We start from the raw sequence: 18,934 nt of genomic DNA, 5'->3' as shown, positions 1-18,934 counted from the left end.
TAATTAATCCCAAACCTCGGCCAGAATTAGGGCTGGGACCTTCCCGAGACAGCAGCTGTCGCTGGAACTATGTGCAAAAATATACGAGGAGGTCAAATGTAGCTTATTAAATGGCATTTGATTGTGCAAGCCTGGAAGACAGATGTGTCTCTGTTGCCTGCGATTATTTTTTTTAGCTGCAGAGCATGCTGGCTGCTGGAGGCAGGTAGCCAGCCCCCGGCAGGAGTGTGTCCCTTGCACCAGCCACCCTGGCTCTGGGGGGGGTGTGTGTGCACATGGGTGCTCGTGCCCCTCGCGTGTCGCCAGCCCTCCCCGTGCAGGGCAGGGTTTGGCTTTGGCAGGCGGGGGATTCATCTGCTTTTCCTGCCCCGTGGCCGCGCTCCCCAGCAGCCTCCCCTAAACCAGCTGCGTTTTTGGGCTTGAGCTCGCGCAGGCGCTCGGGCCTGTCCCCCCCAGGCAGCTCCCATGCCCCGGCTGTCCCCTGGAGCACGACCCTTGGCTTCCCTGCACAGTTGCCGCAGGAGCCTCCCTGCTCTTGCCAACAACAAGAGATGCTCGCAATTCCTTGTGCCGGGCTGGCGCCTGCCTTTGGGGACAGGGGATTAATGTCCCAGCCAGGCTCTAGCAGCTCGAGAGCATTCCCCTGGGAAGGGAAAGCTGCCTTGTGAGCATTTGGCTTGTGCCACTTTTGTACATAAAAATGCAGCCTGTATTATATTTCATTTTATCTCCAAGGTGCCTGTATGAAAACTGTGGCGCAGCAGCGGGTTTCTGCTGGAGTTCTGTCTGGCGTGGGAATCTTTGTAGGCTCTTCCCAGACACTTGCTCTTAGGTGCTTGAATTTGGGTTAAAATTGGTTAGGTATACAGGTCTCAAAAAAAGCCGTTTTCCTTCTCTATCACTCAGGTCTATTTGTCATTCGTGTAACTTCTCTATAGAATCTCAAAAACATGAACATGTCAGTTGTGCTCTTTTAAACATATTTAAGTCGCGTGTTTCCCCGAGGCTGACCACGAGCCCTGAGCACTGCGGGGTCACAAACTTAAACCAGTCGACCTCAAACGCAGCCGGGGTGAGGGGAGGGTGGCGAGGGACGGCCCTGGCTCGGGCACTGGGCTGGCGCCTTTGGAAATGACAACGTAAAGGCTGGGACCGAGTGTCCCTGATGGATAGCGGCTACCGCAGGCGAGGGAGGGGGGATGGAGCCGGGTGCCTGGATCCTCCGCGGTGCCTGCACTGCCTGTGGGTTATTTCTGCTTCCCCCGCTGGCATCAGGAGGTTATTTTTTGCCAGTGGTGTCACTGTCTTGACCCGCAGCCCCTGGAGCATGGAGGGGGGTCCCGGTGAGCCCTGGGTGTGCAGTGGCTGGCCTCGGGGAGGGAGGGCACCCCCCAGGCCACTGGTTGACGAGGCCAATGCTTTTGTCTTAATGGAATTCCGTGGTGCAAACCTCCTGTTGTTGAAGCTTTCTGGCTGACAGCTGCGGGCTTATGGATCCGCAGAAGTCTTGGTGAATCAGGGCAGGAGCGCACCCCAGCTTATGCAGCAGAAATTCCACAAAAACATCATTGACTAATTTTTTTCAGTGATTTCACCTCTTGTTTAGGGAAATTGGGGAGTTTTGCAAGTCTGTGAGGGCTAGTCATCCGAAAAGTTTATTTGGCTTTTGTGTGTATACTAAATAAATCAGTATTTGTAAATACATTCACTGGTATTTACAAAACAGACCAGCCTTTGTGGGGAAATGCACAGATTCAGCCTTTGCCAGGACCTTTGAGGGGGCTGGGGATGGTGGGGGGCTTCTTGCAGCCGCAGACAAGGCAAGAGGCCCTCGGGTCCTCCCAGGGCATCCAGTGTGCATCTGCGTTAAGGAAAAACATAATTGGTGTCGGAGGGTGAAGCATCAGCAGGACGTGAGTGCCACAAGTGCCGAGGGACGTGTTGAGGGCGCCCGTGGGACCCGCTGGCTTCTGTATTCCTGTGGGATGGGGGATTTATGCCTCTGACCTCCAAAGGGTTATGGGGGTGCTGCTCTGCTCACTGGCGTGTTTTCTTTTGCCACAGGAGCTGGCACGTGGGGATTAATTGCCGAATTGTTGGTCAGAGAGGGAGGAGGCCTCCCCGCCGCGTTGGGTCTTGGTGTGGCACCCCGGGGTCCCGGTGCTGCCTGGTTTGGTGGGAGGAGCATTTGCAGTCGCGGCAGCACGAGGGATGGGCTGGTTTGCCGGGTGGGTGACACGTGCCCAGGCAGTGTATTCCCAGCTCCTCTATTGCTCCTCAAAGTAGAAGCAGCAACTGTCCTGCTGGAAATAACCCTCATTTAGCATTTGTGCATATGTCAAGGCTGATCGCGTTGGGTGGATCTCTCGTCATCGAGCCTGCGCTGGTCAAAACTGTTTTCCCCGCTGACCGCCATCCCTCGGTGTCCCTCCGGGTGCCCAGTGCCCTCTTCCAGGGCGATGCTCTCAGGCAAGCAGGGCTCCCCGGGGCAAGGGGGCAGAGCGGCAGTTCCCTGCCTGCCTGGGCTGGGGCCGCTGCCAGCAGGATGTTTGGCAAGGTCTGGTTGAGCAGCAAAGGCTGGGAGCCCCATTATCAGTGACCAGATCGGGTACCTGGTCCAAGGAGTGGCATGACTTCTGTTCGAATGGCTCGTTTGCAGAGTCAAAACCAAACAGTTTAGACTCTCGTCTGTTAAAAAAAAGAAAAAAGTAGATCTTAACGGTTTTCTCGTGTTCTCCAGCGCACCGCTGGAGACGAGTGTGCATGTTGGGATTATTTTTAGTGGGGAACTTTTTAAGGAAAGAGCGGTGGTGGCCAGTGGGACAGCGGGAGGCTGGGGAACGTCTTCTGCCGCTCCTTGTTCACGTATCTGAGGAGGCTTCTCGTGGTGCAGCCGGCGTGGTGCCTGGTGCCTCTCCAAGAGCCAAGCCTAGCAGAGCCTAGGCTGGAGCCCAGCACCGGGATCTGTGCTGGGGTGGCATTGCTGGGGTGGGCTGGACCCCGCACCCTTCGCCTGTGGGGGGGCTGCTCCAGCGCAGGGGAGTTCAGCCCTGCCTGTGGGTCTTGGCAGCCTCCCTGGCGATGCTCCCCATGGGCAGCAGTTTTACGTCTCCTCCAGCCTTTCTTCTCTCTCCACCCTGCCTCGTCAGCGCCCGCCCAGCCGTTGAGCCGTATTAAAAGAAAAGGGTCCCTGTTCCCGCTATGCTAATGGGGCAAGCGCCTGCCCTGCAGGAGCTGCTCCCTTCCTGACCTCGGGGAGATGCCAGCGAGTGGAAAATCCCAGCGTGCTGAGGGCTCGCTTGGGGCTGCTCGCTGGCCAGGCGTGGCTTGCCCCCCACTCATGCCTCTTCTGACACCCCGCGTCTTCCCACGGAAGCGGGACCAGCCCTCAGAGGCAGCACCAGCAGTGAGGGTGGCTTCTCTGCCCAGTGAGGAGGTTGCCCGGCGGGCTGCCAGCCGTTAGCTGTTATTAATTGTGTGCCTGGATGCTGCTGAGCAACAGCCGCCACAGCAATAGCTCATCAATGGGACAGGAATAGCTCCTGGCCACCTGCCTGCTCTGAGGCAGCAGGAGATCCTCTGGGGGCTGAGCTGTTGTGAGAAGAGGCTCTACCTGCCCTCCAAAATACTGGCCATGTCCCATGGCTTGCGGAGCAGGTGAGATGTTGGCTGCGGAGCTGGGTCTGGCGGGTGAGCATCCCGGCGTGCGGCTCAGCTGGGGCACTGCGGGCAGCAGACAGGGCAGCGCTGGCATCTGCCCTGTGGGAAACTCTTAGCGAGCCTGTACAGTGTGGAGTTTTCCTTGGAATCAGTCTTTTAAAATTAACTCAGGTTTAAAATGGGCTCTCACGTAAGTCTGAAGGTCATAGTGATACATATTTATATATATAGAGAGAGAATAAATAGAAATTGCTTTTGTTTTTCCTGTGGATGCCTCTGGAGCAGGTACATTAGGAACGTTGGGAAGAGAAATGCAGCGGTGGAGCCTCTGTCCTGGCACTGCTTGGCAGGAACACCTGCTTTGGTGTGTAGAGGCTTCAGCTGCTCGGCTGGGGATCCATTCCCCAGAACCTGTTCTTACCGAGGATGGTATCCTGATATGCTGAGGCAGGATCCTAGATTTAAAATTACTTGAATGCTTTTGGGATGACAGGATAGGAAGGAAGAAGCTACACAACTATGCAGAAGCCTCTGTGGTTTGTCTCCCAGGCCCTGGGAAGGAGACAGCTTTCTTCTATTTGCACTAACTTGAGTGGTTTTTTTGTTTTCGGAGGAAGTGGGAGAAGGACTTAAGGCTGCCAGAGCAAGCAGTGAAGTGGGGTGCTGGCAGGGTCGTTTCTCTGGCAGCACCTTTCTGGCTGTGTAGTTATGGTTGAAATTATGGTTAAGGCTGCGAGGTCTTTCCCGGATTTGGCAGGACAGAGCTGTCTCCATTGGTGTGTCGCGGTACCTCGCAGATGTCCCTTTGCTGCCTGGGCAGCCAGCGCCCGCTGGGACAGTCCCTCCTGTGAAATCCACCTCTGGCCCAAGGGAAAAGCCTGTAAAAACTGTTGAGAAGTTTCCCCAGCTGAGCGATGTGGCGGTGGCCAGGAGCACCGTTCGCAGGATCCCGTGGTGGCGATGCCATTTGCAGCTCTGCCGCGGTGGCGGTGCCCGCTGAGCTGAATGGGGACGTCTGGGAACGGGCACTGGTCCCAGCAGCCTTCGACCCCTGCGGGGAACTATGTGCAATTCCTCAGAATAAAAACTGTGGCCCTTGAGGCAGCGGTGAGTGAGTTACGGAGGGGGGCTGCCTGCCAGGCAGCGGCATCTGCCTTTAGCTGCTGTGTGCGCCCTCCCACGGGTTTAAATGCCTGCTGGGAAAGGTGACCCTGGACAAGTGGCCCACAGAGGTGGGACTTCCCAGCCCAGGGCGTTTAAAGAGGAGAAAAGAGGCCGACAGGCAGAGCTGTGCCTCCGTGCCCCCAGCCCCACTGTGCTGGCCCAGCAATGCAGGGGACACAGCGGAGGAGCTGTGGCTGGTGCCAAGCCTGGGAGTGGGGCCAAAACGTGGCTGAGGAATGAGCGAGGGGGAGATGGAAGGAGGCAGCTGGAGCTGGCGCTGGGACTGATGCCACCCGTATGCTGCTCCTGGGGCCATACTGGGGCCATGCTGGTGCCACTGGGGCCATGCCAGTGCTGCTGGGGCCACGCTGATGCTGCTGGCACCATACTGGTGCCATACCAGTGCCGCAGTGGGGAGCCTGGTGAGCTCTGCGGGATGCTGTGGGTGCCCGATGCCATCTGCTCCAGGTGGGTGCAGCTCCTCCAGCTCTGCTGTGTCAGGGTCTGTTGTGCTCCTGCCCTTGCCTTATCCCCCGCTCCCACTTCCCAGGAGCTGCCACCACTGTCCCCGCTTCACCGCAGCGGGCACCAGTTCCGCTCTAACGGCGGTTTGGGATCTGAGCAGGCTCAGGGATGGGGGGTGGCTGTGACTGGCAGGAGCTGCCACACATCATGGGATGGCCCCGCCAGCGACCCGGGTCCTGCCAGCCATGGCCTGCTGGTGCTTTGCTCACTCCTCAGCTCCTCTCCTGGCTGGTCTCTTCCCCTCCAGAGCACCTCCAGGCTGTCTCAGAGCCCCCCCATACACAAAGCCAGGCAGTTGATCACTGATGATCAACTTGCCATTGCTTATTCTGAAATAATCTTGTAAATCACCAGTTGGTGGGGTTTTCTTCTGTGCCTGCAAGATTATTTCTCACCTGGAGGCCTGTGCACCGATGGCTTGCACCAGCGTTTGTGGCGTTGCCTTTTGTTATGGCCCTGCTGGGGAACAAACACGAAGCTTGCACGGGTGTTTGCGGAAGGAAGCAAAGGAGCTGTGAATAGAATCGGAGTGAATGGCTGGGTCACAGCTGATGACTGGGGAGTGTTTTCTCCCTGTTTTTCTCCCTGTGGAGAGGCCGGGTGCCTGCGCTGAACCCGGCTGTGTGCGGAGGCTGCGGCGGGGGCACCCGGGGACGACAGCGTGACCCCGCGGGTATGGCTTGTCCCTCAGAGGGGAGGGTGTTGGGAGCCCTCCCGAGCGGGTCTGTGGCTGCTGGAGCAGGGGCTGGAGTGAAAACCTAAACCGTCTGGGGTTTGGGTTTCCAACGTCCTACATCTGCCTTTGACAGTGAAACTCCCATTTCTTCTGTGCTGGGGGGTGTTTCTTTCCCCTCGCTCCTTCCCACTGCCTGGGCACAGAGCGCTGCTCGGAGCCTTGGAGGCAGGAAGGAAAGCCTGGAGCTGTTTAAAACTCGCAATCTTCAGGGAATTTCAATCGCCATCCAAGCCTGTTCGCAACCAACTGAATAACGGTGCAGGGTTTGAATCGCTGGCCCGCCTCCGCAGGCAGCGCTGCCTCCTCCCTCCCTCCCTCCCTGCCTGCGCCGAGCTCCTGCCCGCACTGGGGCTCTGCCTGGCTCTGCACGCCGCAGGCAGCAGCCATGGGGGTGCCGGGGTGGGCTCTCCCCGGGGCCAGGGGCAGCGCCGCGGTCTAGGGGGGCTCCGCGCCCGCCCCCCTGCCCGGCCCATCATGCCATTGCTGGATTTTTTCTGGACTTGCTTCAAAAGAGCCAAGGTAAGGAGCGACCTGTTTAAATGGTGCCAGTCTTTCGACACCCTCCTTGTTCCAGGAGAAGCTGCCAGAAGGGACAGTGGGGGGAGGCGTTTTGATTTTTTTTTTTTTTTTTTTTTTTTTTTTGCGCGCACGGTGCCTGACGTCTGCTCCCCGGGGATGTCGTGCCCGCACCCCACATGCACAGGACAGATTAATTTTGGATGGGCCGTGTGCGGGTGCGTTGGTCGGCATGGCCTGTGCTCCCCCCTCCGTGATGGGACCCGCAGCCCCAAGCGCAGGCAAACTGGGGCTGGCCCGGAGGCTCGGTTCGCCCCGGGACCGTGGGACCACGGCTGGCTTTGCCCATCTGGAGGGACAGGGCGGCTGCGAGCGGGATGACAAAGGAACAGGGAGACCGGAGGCCCCGAGTTTTTAATTTCCTGCAGCAGCGGTTCTCGTGGCATCTGGTATTTTTCATTTGGATTTAATTCCTCATCTGCCGCCTTCGTAATGGGCAACTCTCTGACTGCCCCCGTCTGTGACGGTGGATTTAGCGTCTCCCTGCCTGCGCCGTGCGCTGGTAGGTGTGCCGGGTGGATCTTGGAGGTATTGCTAGCATGGATTTCAGGAGCTTCCGACTGGAAAAAACCCACTAAAATCCCTTTTCAGCCAGTGCTGTACACCGGGCTCTGTCAAGTGAGTGGATCTGCCGTGGTGAAATGGATGAGGAATGCACGCTGTTCCCCCGGGGTTTCAATGCAAAGCTTAAAATAGTTGAGTCTAAAAATGACATTTGTGAAATTCATTAATAATATTAGTAGCTGTCTTGTCCCTGCTGTCTCCAGAGAGCTTAGCAAGTCCCTGTTAACCCTCCCAGCCCCTGCGAGCTCCTGCTGTCCTTGTCATGGTGCTCATGGGACCCAGTCCTGTGTCCCCCCTTGCAGAGCTCTGGCCTGTCCCCCCCCCAGGTTTCCCCCTGCCCAGGGGGCTTCAGCGAAGCCAAAAGCAACCAGCAGCCCCCCAGTAACCTCGTGCCGGAGGACGGACCTGCTGGCTGGGTGGCAGGGAGGAGTGACGAGCGGCTGGGAGCTGTGGGATGGTTCCTGCCCTCGCTGTCCCCAGCCCCCCCTGCCTGTAGCTGCTCCTCTGGCTGTGGCCACAGGCTCCCCACCCCAACACATTCCCAGCCCCGCTCCCCGGCTGAGGGGGCCTCCCCATCTGAACCCTCCGGTTTTACTAATTAAGACAATATTTGTATCTGCTTCTTGCTTAGAAAAGGCTTTTGCAGGATGGGGACTGAGCGTGGGCAAAAGTCGTCCATGGGTCTGGGAGTAACTTTGTCCTCTGGTTTTGGGGCTCTTCCTCCCCACTGCCACCCCTGGGCACTGAGGTGTCATGGCCGGGAGCCTGTGATGAGGGAGACTCCAGGCAGTTGGCGACTCCAGAAGATACTGGGCACGGGAGAGCTGGCGCCTTCGCTCGGAAGGGAGGGGCTCTGCCTGAGAACCAGGGTGCGAGGCCCTTGGCTCACCACCCTCAGCCACCCGCCGTGGGGAGAAAGCAAACCTGCTTCAGTGGGTGCTGCCCTTGGGGCGGGGGCCTGGCAGCGAAGGATGGGGGACGCTGCTGGGACTGGAGCCTCCCCCGTGCTCAGAGGCAAGGGCCAAAACCATGTTTCTGCACTTTGTGCTTCCTCGTTAGCTCAGCCCATGAGGCTCTTGTTGAATTCAGCATCGCACGGTGATGAGGGGCTCCCTGCAGGTGCCCTGGTGCCAAGTTCAGGGGTGATTGTGTTCTTTGTGCAGTTCCTTTTGTTTTAATCTTCCCATTGCTCTACCTGCAGCAACACAAGGTGTTCTGGTGGATGCTTCGTTTCTCTCTCCTCCATCCATCAGCAGACTGCCCTTCACATATTTCCACTTAAGTTCCACAGCAGCCACCCCCCCACCAGCACACGGGACCTGGCTGATCCCCACCTGCGTCCCAAAGTGCCCGACAAGTCCCCGTGCAAGGCTCTGGGAGAGGGGCAGCAGGAGCACCCCTGCGCGGCCGGCGCTGCGAGCTGCTCCCGGGGCCGAGCGGCTAGGTGGGCTCTGGGGCCTGGGAAGCCGAAGGGACAGAGGACCTCCCTCCTGATTTCCCTTGGTGAGCACCGACGGCCTCATGCGGGGCTGAGGCTTCTGCTTCAGCCCGGTTTCCCGTTTTTCTCCCCATGCCGGTATTGCTTGGCTACTCGCCGTGAACAGCAGAGGGATTTCTTGAAGGGGCAGACACATGCAGGGCTCTGTCTGTGGGATTAAAGCTTGTGAGATTAAATGAAGTAGAGCTGTGGCTGCTGGAAGATTTTGTGGGGAAAAAGAAGGTGTTAGGGCCAGACCCTGCCCTGCTCCACGGGCATCTACTGCATGTGCCGGCCGCAGGGCTGGTGTCCACAGAGCTGGTGATAAGGGACATGATAGAGGTCCTGGTGATCATCTCCCTGCCCAAACATTTTTGGCTCTGATGTTCTCCTCTTGCTCACACGCTGCCAGACTGGGGCTTGGGCATCTGTGCAGGCTCTCCCTGAGCAGGACAGAGAGGAGCAGGCAGCAGCAGCTCCCGGCCCTTCTCTCCAGTGGGAACAGATTTGGCCATGCCAAACGAGCCGGAGGAGCCCGGTGAGCTCCCTGCGGCAAACACGGGCGTGCTGTGGGGCTGATGGGCGCCTCTCGGGCTGGTGCTGCCACAAGAAGCCCGGCGGCGGTGAGATGGTGAAGCCCATCTCCCCCTGGGTCACCCCCGGCTCCGCTGCCCCGGCAGGAAGAGGGGTCCCGGGTGGCCCGTGGGAAAGGCCGGCTCAGCAGCGCGCTTCATTCCTGCTGCAATCCTCGACGCCCTCCTGGCACCTCTGGTCCCCTCGGCGAGGCTGCGGCTGCGCTGGGGGGAGGCTGCCTGCGCCTGGAGCGGGGCCTGGGGAGGGTCCCGGGCAGTGCTGGGGCCCTCCTGCTCCTCCACCTCCTCTGTGCCAATTGTCCCCTGTGTGCCAGCAAGGCTCTGCTGTCTGTAAATCCCATTTCCCTTGGCTTTGGCCCCGCAGGAGACCAGCCCCAGACAAGGGGCAGCCTGCAGGTGGTGCTCGTGGCCCCTTCCCCACCCTGGGTGCTGCGCCCAAGGAGAGGCTCGAGGAGCAGGAGCCCAGCCTGCTTTCAGCTTTTTTTTTTCCACTTTCTTTATTCTTGGCTTTTTGTGCCTGCAGACACTCTGCTCCCAGAGCAGCTAATGCGATTAAAACACGGACATCTCCTGTGCCATCTGTGCAGCCGCACAGGTACTGAGGGATGTGTTTGGGGGGACCCCAGCCTGGCGCTTCCTCCGCCGGAGCGAAGGTCTGCCCCACCGAGGCTGCCCCAGTGCCCCCCAGCACGGGAATGAGGGCTGGCGGGAGCACAGCAGTCTGCACACTCGAAGGCAGAGACCGCGTCCTCCCAGCCTGTTTTGATCCCTTGCTGTGGATCTGGCAGCCCTCGCCTGCCTACCTGTCCCCTCTCTGGTGGTTTTGCAGTGTCCTTTTCAAGCTGTCGGGCAGAAAGGTCTGTCTCTCCAGCCCCCCCCGGCTCCCTTGCCCACCCCTCTGGTGCAGAGCCCCTGCTCCCGGCCCCTGCTCCCCCTGTGATGGCTTCCAGCAGGCCAGGAGCTGTGGTGATGGGCGTTTGGTGTCGGCCCTGATGGGTCTGATGCCCTCGGGACAGCCCTTTGCCAGAGCTCTGCTCATTGTCCTCAGAGCCGGAGCTGACGCCGTGGGTCCCATATCCTCTCTGGCAGAAAGGCTGGAGTGGGGACCGAGCCCCCATGTCAGTGGTGGGAGTCTGTGAATGTGAAAATCAAAAAAGATAACAAAATGATTTCTGATCTTTTTCTTTTTTTCTTTTCACAGTGTTTCACGCTGCTAGAAGATAAAAAAGATGCAGGTAAGCTGCGACACTGTTTTTTGGGGGTAGGAATGCCCTCGCTGCGGGGCGGGCAGGGGTTAAGAGGACTGTCCCCTTGCCGGTCTTCTGGTTTCTTCTGCCAGCAGCACGATTTTCCCCTCAAACTGCTGTTTTTCAAAGGGGTAGCAAAGGCAGCTGGTGTGAGGCAGTGCTGGCCAGGGCACCCGCCGAGCCCCAGGGGTGCGGGAGGGACCCCCCCGAGCCGTGCCCAGCCCCTCCTTCACCCCATGCTTTCCAGGATGGGCCCAGCTCGTGGGCGGGATGGGTAGAGGTCCTGCATTTTGTAATTTGGTTGGTGTACGGAGGCTCTTGGCTCAGCGACACCTCCAGAAGTGAACCTGGCCCCGTCCTGAGCAGGTCTGGAAGCGGAGGGACCCTGAGTGCTCCTCTGCCCGGTGTCGGCTCTTCTGCTTTTTGGAAAGGCGGGATGTGCCTGGGTATCTCCGAGCAGTTCCCTGAACTGGAGGGCAATGACCCGGCCTCTTCTTTTTCACCCACGTAAGGGTTAGGTGAGCTCTGAGCCCCGCTGGCCCGGGAGCACGGGAAAGCTCTGGGCAACAAAAGGTGCTTTGTGAGCGGAGCTCCAGAGGTGATCCTGGGTGGTCTGTCTTGCCCTTTCACAGGAGAGACTAACAATATGAATATCAAGAGCTTGTTAAAAAGGGCTAAAGAGCCTCGTGCAAGGGAAGGGGCAGGGAAGACTCCTACAGATCACACCCATGGCTGGATTTTGTGGGGGGAGGATGTTTATAGTTTTTTTTCCCCTTGGTTAAAAATGCCTGTAAAATCCAAGTTTCTGCTGGTGAAGGCTCAGCTGCATCCGCAACAATCCCAGCCCAAAGCTTCCTGGCCTGGGCTGTGGAGGGATGCTGAGCTGCCCCAGCGTCACACCAGTGCCGGGGTCGGAGGGTGGGAGGAGCAGGAGCACTCACCTACACCAGCCACCACGTGGTTTTACCCCAGAGGATTCGATGCCTCGACAGGAGCTGCCCCAGGCTGCTCGGCATCACTGCAGCCTGCCGCTGCGCCGAGCCCCACAGAGTGTGGGTGAAACTCTCCCTTTCGTGGGAATTGTGCTGGATTTGGGGCAAACCCACCGTCGGTTCATACCCCCTGCTGGGCCTTTTAAAGCTCTTAGAAGAGGCTGGTGCAGTTGCTTGCTGACTGTCCCCAGAAGGTGCTCTGGCAAACGGGCATCAAAGGAAGCGTTCAGTGGTCTCAGGAGATACCATTCCCTTTCCTAATGATTTTTTATTCTCTTTTGGGTGGGTGCCAAGAGGACTTTGCTCTTGAGGCAGCAGCATGAGGCAGGGTTGAGCTGGTTCTGCGTTTCTCCCGGTAACTGTTGGGAACGTGCCTCTCCCAGCTCTTCCATCGCATCCCCGAGCCCATCCTGGTCCCCGCTCCCCCCACACACCCGGCAAACTCCCTGAGCTGCTTCCCGAGGTGCAGCTGGAGCCATTCCCAGCACCCAGGCCCCATTCCTGGCTCCCAGGCCCCGTCCCTCCTGCAAGCAGCTGGGAGCTGGGGCTGTGCTGCCTTCCCTGGACGCCATCGATGCTGCTCCCCACTGTTACTAAAACAGCTGGGTACACTCAGCTCCCTCAGCGGTAACAGTGGAAAACAGCTTGGGTTTCATCTGCTTGCCTGGAGGTAACGCAGTGGCTGCCAGCCCAGCGGGGCATCACCGATGCCACGGGCAGTCACTGTCCCTCAGACAAGGGAAAAAAAAACCCAGAACTTCGATTTTTGAGACAAACCAGCCCAAACTGTGCGGCATGCTGCCCAGAGAGGGAGCCCTCTCCCCCGATCCCGTGATGTGAGGGCGTAGCCCCGTGTGTCCGTGTCCCGTCCCTGTCCCACCACCGCCCTGCTCAGCGGCGGGACCCCCCATGCGTGTCCCTGCTGTGCATCCCCCGAGTAGTCCCGCCGCAGCAGTCCCCCCAGGGCCGCGTTTCCATGGATTTCCTAACCCTCCGCTTCCCCTCCGACAGTCGCTTCCCACGTATTGTTCTGCGCGAAGCAGAAAGGAAAGGCCTGTGCGCCAGCCCCGCACGCGAGAGCTGCGTCCTCTGAATAAATTCCTGCCCGCAGCAGCGTCAGGCCTCTCCAGGAGTGGGACGGCGAGCGAGATCTGCAAATGTCATGAAGTGGTGGCCTCCTCTGGCTGCGGGGGACGGGGACTGAGCTCGCAGCTTCTTTCAGTGCAGCCAGGCGATGATGATATTACAGTATTTCAAAAGTGGGCTTCTGCGACTGGATGTGGTGAAATAATAGAAAAGAAGCACGAGGGACTCTGCTGAACTTTTGCCCCTGCATGAAATAATAAGCTTGTATTTACCCAGCATCTGGATCTCCAAAAATAACCCGCTAAATTTAGCTGTTGTTGATATGTTGTCACAGCTGAGTCGTTCCTCTTCTCTCTTTACACGAAAATCCCCTGTGCTGGCTCTGTTGGTCTGTAGCCCCAGCGCGAGCCTTTCGTTTCTCGCCTGGCGGGTGCCTGCATGTTTGGTGCCTGTTTTTTTGGGGCAAGAAGACGGGGATTGGGATCTGTTCTTCTGTCATTGCCTGAACGGGTTGAAAGGGAGAGAGACGGGGGGGCTGGCAGGGCCCTCAGCACGGGCTGCGCTCTGGCTGTGGCATTGATACGAGGGAGGAGCCCGGAGGAGCCCCGGGGCTGGCGTGGGGTGCTGGATGGGGCTGTGGGGACCCTTTCCTGGGGACTTGGGAGATGCCCTGAGAAATTGCTGCCTGTTGCATGGTAGAAAATGTGATTGCGGGTCTGGATCCCGAACGGAGAGGTAGGAAGTAGAAAAGCTGAACTGAATGTGATTGTTCATGGTTTTGGCGTGACGTGGGATGAAGGGGAGCCTGCGTGACTCCTTCCTCTTCCCTGCCCGCCTGCGGGGTCAGTCTCGGGCTCGGCTGGTGAATTCCGCCGAAGAGCCGACCTCGATCCCAAAGGAATGTCAGGTCCCCCCCGGGTGCCTGGCCCGGAGCCCTGGTGGTGCTGGCCTGGGAGCAGTGGCACCTGACCTCCTTTTCCACCCCTCTCCCCCCAGAGGGATGGGCTGGCTCCTGAGACACAAGCCCAAAACACGAAATGAGAAAAAATACTTGAAAAGAAAATCAAAACCGACTTGGCCGCACTTGAGTTTTTCCAATAAATTGTCGTGGGGAAACTATTTGTCAGAGGCAAGAGGCCCCTCCAGCCCGCGAGATGAGGCCAGTTCTTGTCCTTGGTCCCTTCTGCCTATAAAGATTTCTGTGACTCTGAAACCCAGCGCCTGCTGCAATAACTGATCCCCATCCCCCAGCTCATCTCCTCGGTCCTTCTGGGGCTTTAATTTCAGGGTCTGGAAGTTTTTCTGTTTCCTGTAGCTAACAAACTGCAGATTCCCCACTCTGAACAGCAGGATCCTATCACGAATTGGGTGATTTTCTTTGAAGGCCAGAAGGGAAGAGCCTTGGTTCGAGGGAGGGTTTTCCCTCGTGTCGGCTGGGCTGTGGGTGCTTGGAAGTGCCAAGGGTGAGCTGGGAAAAGGCCACTTTGGCTGCCCCGTGCCCGGTGCGTCACCGAGTTTTTGCCATGGCAGCAAAGAGTGATTGAGAGAGACTGGAAATAAATAGCAGGCAAGAAGGTACATTTATATCTGCATCCCCTGGCTAGTTTGTGTGAGACCAAAAGGGTCAAGAAGGAAGTTTTGAGTGTGGTTACTTCCCTGAAATTATGAGAAAATACATTGAAAACTGACAGAAAGGTTTGGCTGTACAATGGTTTTTCTTGGTAAGAGCTTTGATGTGTAACCTGCATTGAAATGCAAAGACAGGTAATGTTTCCTGGGTCTGAAATAACCCACCTGTACTTTGGAGAGAACTTTGCTGCAAATGGAGGAGGCGCCAGGCTCTGCAAGCAAATGTGGCCTTTATGGGTGCTTCGTAACACTCACGCGGTTTTCTGTGCAAAGTGTGAGAGGTCAGATGAGAAAAAAAAGGTGTGAGGTGTTTGCAGGCCAGTCTGCTCATGTTCGTTCCTTCTCTTCTTAATGAAGAAACTCTGAATCCTGCCTGAAATATCCGCAGTGCTTTGAACACCAGCGCGCCCTCAGGAGCAGAGCCGGGGCATGGGAGCGTTCGCAGGTACCCCGATGTGTGTGGGACCCGCCTGCTGGGGCTGGGGGGGGCTGCGGGGGGCTGAGGAGGTGGCAGTGGGTGCAGACAGCGATGGGGAGGGCAGGGGTCCGCGACGGGGCTGCCAGCGGAGGGGCAGCCTCGCAAGAGTCAGCGCGGGTGGGAGGCAAAAGGCAGAGCGCGGCGGAAAACGTGGGCTGGGAGGGGCCTGGGCTTTTACTTTGCTTCTGATCTAAAGTTGGGTGAGTTTGGGGATGTTCTGGCCTGGTGGCTCTGCTGTCTGTGTCTGAGCGGGCTGACACAGGTGTTCCTGGTACAGCGGGAGGGACAGGTCATGTCTGATGATGTCCCTGAGGGAAACTGCAGTGCTGGGAGGTTTAATGCGTTTCTAGTGGCTCGTAAGGACGTTTGGGTAGGGCAGAGCCGTGAGCCTTTGACGCTGCAGGGACCAGCCCTGCTCTGGTTGCCAGCTCCGTGCTAGGGCCTGTGTTTCTGTGTGATAAGAGCGGGGGTGTCTCCATGCTACTGCAGCCCCCGGTCTCTCTCCTTGCTACTGGGAACACTGGGGGAGAATGGAGACCCTGGGAGCAGTGGAGGGTGGGGGTCTCAAATCTCCTGGTGCATGAGGAGCCGGGGGTCCCAAAGCCAAGTGGTGACTGTCCTGAGCCGACTGCTCAGATTACCTGCCCGAGGGACTGTCAGGAGAAAAGAACCTCACACTTTTCATCAAAAAAAAAAAGGCACTATTTTGTATTGGATAATGTCTTAGTGGTGCTTGCATCAGTCTTTTTATCAAGACTGTTAAAATGCTTAAGGAGTTTTTCTTCATTTGGAACTCCAGCACTAAAACTGGTTGGATGTGGCTTTTAAAGCTGATAACGGTGCGTGGATAACGATCTTGAAAGCGATTTATTTTGGGTTGTGTGAAAGAGAAGCTGCTGTGGCTCGTTTCTCAGTCAGCTGCAGTGCTCAGTGGAGAATTACATCTTGTACCTGCCCCAAGACTCGTGTTGGAGACTTGTTCCTCCTGCTGTTAAACGATCCCTTTGGGAAAGGCCCAAAACCTGCCGGGTGGACACGGGTTGCTCCTCTGGGATGGGGAGGTCACCTCAGTTTGTCGTAGGTGAGGGAAAATGGAGTTTTCCAAAGAGGTCCCCCCGCTGGGCCCCGCACCAGTGCCATTGCCCGCCTTGGTGCTGGCACGCTGCGGTGAGTTGTAGCCAGGGGCTGTTGGCCTGATGGGGCAGGAGGTTGTTTTGGGATGATCTGCACAAGAGCTGGGAGCACAGCCGCAAATCCTCTCTGAGGGTCTCCCAGAGGGTCCATAGTTGCTCCCTGGAGCCGGAGATTTCCAAGGGATTAATCAGCATCTTGTCTCTTTTCACTTGGTAAACCCTGTCCCTGCTTCCCGAGGCTGGACCAGATTGGAAACCCACTTTCTGAGACTTGCAAACCGCCCCCGTTATCTCTGGCACAAGAACCCAGCTGGGTTTGTTGCACCCCGACAGCAGTTATAGCGTTGCTTGTGACTCCCAGATTGCAAACGTGGGCTGTGGGGACCTGGCCCCTCACCACCCCTGCGGTGGTCCCGTCTGCCTGGGGGGAGGGCCAGTAGCAGCAACCCCCCTCGATGTAACGGGAGGAGGCTCCGGCGTGGGTGAGTGAGGCAGAAACAGTCGGGGTGATTGAGCTGGTTGCTGCTTCTTGTTGCTCTCCAACGTGTTTACCATCCAGAGGATGGAAGCTTTTTGCTCTGCTTCAGCAGTGGCCACATAATCTGGATTCCTCAGATAAATTCCTGCTGTTTCTCTGAGATCTGTGGCTGCTGTTTTAATTGCCTGGAGCTCTGGGCCAGACACAGGACCCTTGTTGCACAGAATCAGCTCCCATGAATGATGCTGTTGTGCGTATGTCTCCGAGTTTCTCTTTGCCTCCCTCTCGCCCTCCTCCCTTGGAAGCTGGGGAATTCAGTGCTGGTGCTGCCCGCTGTACCCATGCAGCTGGCCCCGCGGCTCCGCCCGCCATCCTGTGTGTGCCAGTTAACTCCTTCCCATTGATTTTCCTATCGGAAACAGGGATATTGAAGCCATCCTCCTCCTCTCACCGCAGCCAGCTCGCTCCCTTCGCACTGGTGCTGAGGCTCCGCCAGAGCATCCCCACGGCCCCAGGGCAGCCCAAGGTGGGGCAGGGCGGCAAGCGCGGGCTGGGCCCGGCTCTGACACAGGGTTAGACCCGGGTGAAGCGGGTTGGTGTGAAAGTGCTGCGGGCGACTCCAGGTCTCCATCTGGGGCGGTGGAAAACTGTGGAACATGCCTGTGGCTTGTGTTAGCAGAGCAAGAGTCCCCGAGCGTGTGCGTGTGAGTAACCCCACCCCAGGACACCCACTCCTGGCTTGTTCGCTTCTGTGGTCAGTTTTTATTTATACACCTGAAAGAAAATGTTAACTTTTTTCTCTTTTTTCCCCTCATGTTTATTTTGGTTGTCGGAAAAAGAGCAGCAGAGTGACCATTGTGGGGCCGCTCAGGATGTGTTTTCACCGTGGGTGCGTGGGTTTTCCTGTCACGGTGGGTGGCCAGCTGGAGCAAAGATCCTTTTCCCGTGGATTCATATTATTTTTTTAATTTTTTTCCCCTTCTTTTACTCGTTTGCTTGTTTTGGCTTTTCCGGGTGGTTCTCACTTGGCGCAGGCTGTGGTGGGCCGTGGCCGGCAGGGAGCGCCCTTCCCCACCCCGTGGGGGACGTTTCAGTGAAAATTGGGGCTCCCCAGTGAGGGGCCCGGTGGTGGCTGCCCCCCAAAGCCCCCCCCCAACCCACCCCGGGGCCAGTCCTTGGCAGGGTGTACAGGGCTGGCGTGACCCAACTGTGGGACTGCGGCAGTCGTGAGGGGCTCTGGGTGCCTTTGGGAGCTGCTGCTGAGCCTGGGGGGGTCCTGCTGGAGCCTGGGGACCCCCCCGAGGGGGAGAGGCACCCCCTTTGCACCCCACCGAGCCGGGTGAGGTGGTCTGCATGTGTTGGTGGGCTGGAGGTGCTGGTTCTCAGGTACTGGGGAGTGTTTGACCCCGGGATCTGCGGGTCCGGCCCCATCATTGGGGTTTTCCAGCATCACTCTCGTCCGAGCTGCCCGGCCCTGGCTCAGCGGCGTCTCTCGGTGTCCCTCGGAACGAGCCTTTGTCTCTAGCTGCCGTGTGGCCCGGACGATTTTTCCACTGGCCCTCGCCCGAAGCAGGGAAGGGGTTTCGGTGCCGTTGGGCAGCAGTGCAGGCAGCAGTGCAGGCAGCGCCAATGCCTCGCCCAAAACCACGTTGGCCTCCGGTCTGTGGCTCGGGCTGGGCCGTACGTGCATGCTGCTCTCTATGGGCAGGGTCAGGATTCGACCCGGCCAGCACGGGGTGCGTTCGGCTGAGGGGACTCTGCTGGCCCAGCCCTGCCTGCTTGCCGAGCTCGGGGTGCACTGGGGTGCGTGCAGCTCTCCCGAGGTCCCGTTGGCAGTCCTCTGTAAGAGCCAGGTCAAGGTTATTCCTTCGAGCCTGTTACTGGAGCTTTCCCAGGTTTTTTTCCTTCCCCTTCTCAGCGATGCCCTTTGGACCACCCTGGGCAGCCCCTCTGCCCTTGCCGGTGGCAGTTATTGGGGGGCTGGCCAGGGCACTCCCAGCTCCCCGGGCTGTGCTCCAGCCAGCAGCCGTGTTACCCCTTTGCTGGCCGCCCGCTGGCAGCACACGCACCGGCTGTGGCCCGCTGCGGCAACACGCTGGCAACGAGGAATATCGCCGGGGGTGAAGGCGGCCGGTTTGTGAGGGCAGCATGGGGGGAGCCCCTGGGATGTGCTATTTCTGCTCCTCCTGGCACCTGCCCCGGCCTTCCCGGCACGAGCGGGGCAAGCGTGGGTCCGGCCGCTTCAGCCCTGCCCTGGTGGCTGCCTGTTTATAGCTCAGCGTCTCCGGGAGATTTCCTCTCTGTCCCCACACCCTCCCCGCTCCTGCTTGGCACGAGGAAATGAGTGGAAAAACGCTTGAAATCCTCCTCTGAGCCCGGCGGTTTTTCTAGCGGCTGTCACCGGGCGCTGGGGCGCGGCGCTGACCCACGGCAAGGCCAGGCGAGGGGTGAGCCGGGGGCAGCACGACGGGGGAGCGCTGCCCTCAGCCAGCGTGTTCCCCACGCTGTAACTCACTCTAACGGAGTAGTAACTAATAATAGAGATGTTAGTATTATATATCATTATTATAGGATACTAATAACTAATCTAATAAGC

General features: G+C 58.3%; 1 protein-coding gene across 2 annotated transcripts in view; it reads left to right on the top strand.

The window, feature by feature from the left end:
- Positions 1 to 18,934, top strand: part of STARD8 (StAR related lipid transfer domain containing 8) — a 69,087-nt gene that overhangs the window by 6,898 nt on the left and 43,255 nt on the right. The window contains exons 1-2 of one of the 2 annotated variants that reach the window (XM_074834886.1): positions 6,498 to 6,604; positions 10,497 to 10,530. In XM_074834886.1, the coding sequence (XP_074690987.1) occupies positions 6,560 to 6,604; positions 10,497 to 10,530 (79 nt within the window). In that variant the 5' untranslated portion in view covers positions 6,498 to 6,559. Of the gene's footprint in view, positions 1 to 6,497; positions 6,605 to 10,496; positions 10,531 to 18,934 lie in introns of those variants that run through there. The other variant, XM_074834892.1, reaches the window with a different exon arrangement.

The sequence above is a fragment of the Strix aluco genome, chromosome 10 (assembly GCF_031877795.1).
Source record: "Strix aluco isolate bStrAlu1 chromosome 10, bStrAlu1.hap1, whole genome shotgun sequence".
NCBI lineage: Eukaryota > Metazoa > Chordata > Aves > Strigiformes > Strigidae > Strix > Strix aluco.
Note: the sequence above shows the minus strand (reverse complement) of the source record. Positions and strands in the feature narration are given on the sequence as shown.